Below are 4,199 nucleotides of genomic sequence, written 5' to 3'. Positions count from 1 at the left end.
GGAATGTAGAGATTACATTCTGTCATATTTGTGACATCCCAGTTTGTTGTTGGACTGTGCCCTGTATTCTTTCCTTGTTGCTTTGGATATTTGGGCTGGACTGGTGGGTAGGTAGTGAGGACTGCTGACATTCATTCATTATCTCCAAATCCCTGAAGGAGAGTGGTTGATCCCTTAGTTTACCACTTTGTCTTTTTTTTTTTTTTGCAGCTTTTGGCCGGAGCTGGGTTTGAACCCACCACCTCCAGCATATGGGGCCGGCGCCCTACTCTTTGAGCCACAGGTGCCGCCCAGTTTACCACTTTGAAAACGTTGCCAAGTCCAAACCAAGAGTTTAAGTGTTTCCAGTAAGCAGAGCAGTTGGTGGGTTTCCTTTCTCTGTGTAGAGCCTTCTGGCATTAAGGTGAACTTAAAGAAGAAACTGGCTAGGTCTGATGGCTCACCTCACGCCTGTAGTCCCAGCACTTTATCTGGCTGAAGAAGGAGGAGCTCTTGTGGCCAAACATTTAGACCAGGCTAGGCAGTATAGCAAGACCCTGTCCCTACAAAAAATAAGAAAAACTAGCTGAGTGTGGTGGCATGTGCCTGTGGTCCTAGCTACTCAGGAGGCCAAGGCAGGAGGATCACTTGAGCCCTAAAGTTTGAGGTTTCAGTGAGCTATGATTGCACCACTGCATTCCAGCCTAGATAACAGACTAAGACCCCTTCTTTAAAAAAAAAAAAAAGAGCAAAAACCTTTTAAAGAATATTTTAATTGGTTAATAAAGGTCTTTCTGATCATCTTAGTTAACCAGAGGAGCGTTGGTGTCCAGAAAGCATTGAAAATAGAGTGATGGGCCTTGTAGGGTTTTAGAGCTAAAAGAGGTTTTAAAGGTCCAAAAAGAAAAAAAAAAGCCACCAGAGCCACGTGGTCCATTTTCATTGTGATCGCTTTTGAGTTCACCGCCTTCCCCTTCCTGTTCCCCGCAGTGAACACCTACCTCTTCATGATGCAAGCTCAAGGCATTCTGATCCGGGACAACGTGAGGACAATCGGTGCTCAGGTGTACGAGCAGGTGCTTCGGAGTGCTTACGCCAAGAGGAACAGCAGTGTAAATGACTCAGGTGTGTTTTTAGTAAAGAGATGGTTCGGTTTAGAATGTCTTCCCAAGAGAGGGAAATTTGGTTTCAAAAACTATTTTCAGTGGGAAAAAGTGCACAGTAGAAGAGTGGAGGTTTGGCTGACTTTCACCTGACTGCTGAGAAAGCTTTTGCCAAATGAATTTTCCTTCATTTTTAAAAACTGTATGTCTTAGTCCATTTGTGTTGCTATGAATGAATACCTGAGGCTGGGTATTTACAAAGAAAAGAGGTTTGGCTCATGGTTCTGCAGGCTCTATAAGAATCATGGCACCAACACAATCACAGCAGAAGGTAAAGGGGAGCTGAGTGTAGACATTGCGCACAAGAGGGATGGGGGGGGGGGCAAGCTCACTTATTAAACCAGCTTTCCAGGGACCTGAGAGCAAGAACTCACTCATTACCATGAAGACAGCACCAAGCCATTCATGAGGGATCTGTTTTCGTTGAAGCATAACACACTTCCATTTTATAATGACCATGTAACCTGGGGACTGTTCTCACCAATTATAATTATAGAAGCAACTTCTGGAAGGAATGTTTAATAGGCCACCTCATTTACCTTCTCCGCTCAGGTGTGGTACTCATCCTGTGGTTTAATCACAGCTATGTGGTTAGTTTTGGTGGTCAGCTCATTCATTTTTTCAGAAAGCTTTTCAGACCATTGAGCTAAACACAGCCATGATGGATATAAGAGTAAACATCTTTTCCTCAATCTTTGGAACTTTAGCCTGTGGGTTTATCTCATAAGCACTAATTGTATAAAGAGGAAAAAGAACACAGAGTTTAGATTGGCCTGCCCAACATTATGGGAATTTGTGGCTGAGTGCAATGGCTCACACCTATAATCCCAGCACTTTGGGAGGCTGAGGGAGGAGGATCACTTGAGCCTGGGGATTTGAGGCCAGCCTGGGCAACATAGTGCCACCCTTTCTCTAAGTGGAAGGGGCTTATTCTTGAATCATGGTTTTGACTGTAGCTATTTTTACAAGACTGTGACAACTTCTTCACCTTTGATAAAACTTTTCTCTTTCTTTCTCTCTCTTTTTTAACTGTTACAAAAACCTGATACAGGAAATATTTCCACATGGTTAAATGGGACTATCATGAGGCTTCCAGTCTAGCCAGGGATGGTTTTTATTTAAAAAATGAATTCTGGGCTCGGCACCTGTGGCTCAAGCAGCTAAGGCGCCAGCCACATACACCTAAGGTGGCGGGTTCGAATCCCCAGCCTGGGCCCGCCAAACAACAATGATGGCTGCAACCAAAAAATGGCCAGGCGTTGTGGCGGGTGCCTCTAGTCCCAGCTACTTGGGAGGCTGAGGCAGGAGACTCACTTGAGCCCAGGAGTTGGAGGTTGCTGTGAGTGTGATGCCATGGCACTCTACCCAGGGGGATAGCTTGAGGCTCCGTCTCAAAAAAGAAAAAAAAAAATGAATTCTGAGATTTCACTGTGGTTAAACATTCATGATTTGCCTCTTTTCTTTAACCAAGGACTAATGTGCTTTCCTTTGGCTTTTTACTTCAGCCAAGCCTAAGACATATTTAAATACATACATATTTTAAAAAAATTCTTCCCTCTAAGTCAGTCCTCTCTTCTATAATGAATTCTAAGATTGTTCAAAGTTCACTAAAACCCAAAATTTCTTTGCAGACACTACAAATAAGAATTATTCTGTGGTGTTTGGGAAATTAAGAGAAGCATTACCTATCAGAAGGAAGTTAAATCCTTAATAGAATTGACCACGTCCTAATTTATAGTCTCTCCTGCTGGCTAATTTAGCTGTAACTAAGGATTATAGTTAGCCAAACTGGTAATGCTTTCTTGTTTGCAAATAGCAAGTGAGAGACTTTTCAGGACTTTTTAGGCAAATTGTAGTCATACTGGGTCAAATCGGAGCCCTGACCCCTACCTGGGTGAGGTTGCAGCTCTCATTGTGAGAGAAGGCCGAGCACATTCACAGCATGTAATGTTAGGTTTTAGGCATAATTTCCACACGTGTTGTCTCACTTGCCACTAATACGGCTCTGTCAGGTGAGGCAGGATTTTATGTGACTTCCATTCACTGCACATTATGCGTATAATCTCAGGGGAGATGGAGTAGCTTAGTCATATGACTCCTTAAATCTACCCAAACATACTTCTCGTTAATGCAACTAGGGCATCTTTTGACCACTGTTCTAGCGCTCTCCCCACACGTCACTCTGGATAAAAGAACAGTTGTGCTCTCAGGACATTTATTGAGTCCATATATCCTGCTGCTTCTCCAAGGTTAGATGAGGCTAGAATGTCTGCCAGTCTGGGCTTTTGGTGAGATGGTCAGCTCTCTCAGAAGTTAGAGGAGCAGATGGCAGGACCCCATCTTATACCACTGCTAGGCGTGCAGCCCAGGCTCTCACTAATTCCTGAGGGGTTGTCTTTGAAAACTGAGCTCTTAAGTGAGTTGCACTCTTGGGAGTTACCTCCAGTAGCCCTTTGTTTGACTTGGCATGCTTTTATTCTCAAATTACCATCTACCAAAGTAATTCTTTTTCACATCCCTCTGGTTGGAATAGTTAACCTGTTTTTTTTTTTTTTTTAACCTGTTCTTTATTAATGTGTCTATTCTCCTAATAGATTGGAAATCTTTGCCTTCAGGAACTGTCTTACTGTGTACCACGTGCTTTGATTGCATTATTTTATGTCATCCTCATGAGAAATCTGGAAGGTAGCTACTGTGACCCCATTGTAGGGATGGCAGGACCAAGGCACACAGAAGTTACACAACCTGATGTTGCAGTAGAGTTAGCATTTGCTGTCTGACACCAGTTCCTGTCCTCTGAATCCCAGCAGTCACTTGTTACCTTTGTCATCTTGGCATTTCCAGTACCTTGTGGCTTGTACACTGTCACCTTGTACCAGTACCTTGTAGCTTGTACACTGTCACTCCCAGTACCTTGTAGCTTGTACACTATAACTCCCAGTACCTTGTAGCTTGTACACTGTAATTCCCAGTACCTTGTAGCTTGTACACTGTAACTCCCAGTACCTTTTAGCTTGTACGCTGTGACTCCCAGTACCTTGGAGCTTGTACACTGTG

General features: G+C 43.6%; 1 protein-coding gene across 1 annotated transcript in view; it reads left to right on the top strand.

Moving 5' to 3' along the window:
* The window catches only part of B4GALT5 (beta-1,4-galactosyltransferase 5), a 77,487-nt gene that overhangs the window by 55,844 nt on the left and 17,444 nt on the right, over positions 1–4,199 (top strand). Inside the window, exon 2 of the mRNA XM_023511964.1 lies at positions 970–1,104. Within this exon, the coding sequence (XP_023367732.1) occupies positions 970–1,104 (135 nt within the window). The remainder of the gene's footprint in view (positions 1–969; positions 1,105–4,199) is intronic.

The sequence above is a fragment of the Otolemur garnettii genome, unplaced genomic scaffold, assembly GCF_000181295.1.
Source record: "Otolemur garnettii isolate 467f Iridium unplaced genomic scaffold, OtoGar3 scaffold00023, whole genome shotgun sequence".
NCBI lineage: Eukaryota > Metazoa > Chordata > Mammalia > Primates > Galagidae > Otolemur > Otolemur garnettii.
Note: the sequence above shows the minus strand (reverse complement) of the source record. Positions and strands in the feature narration are given on the sequence as shown.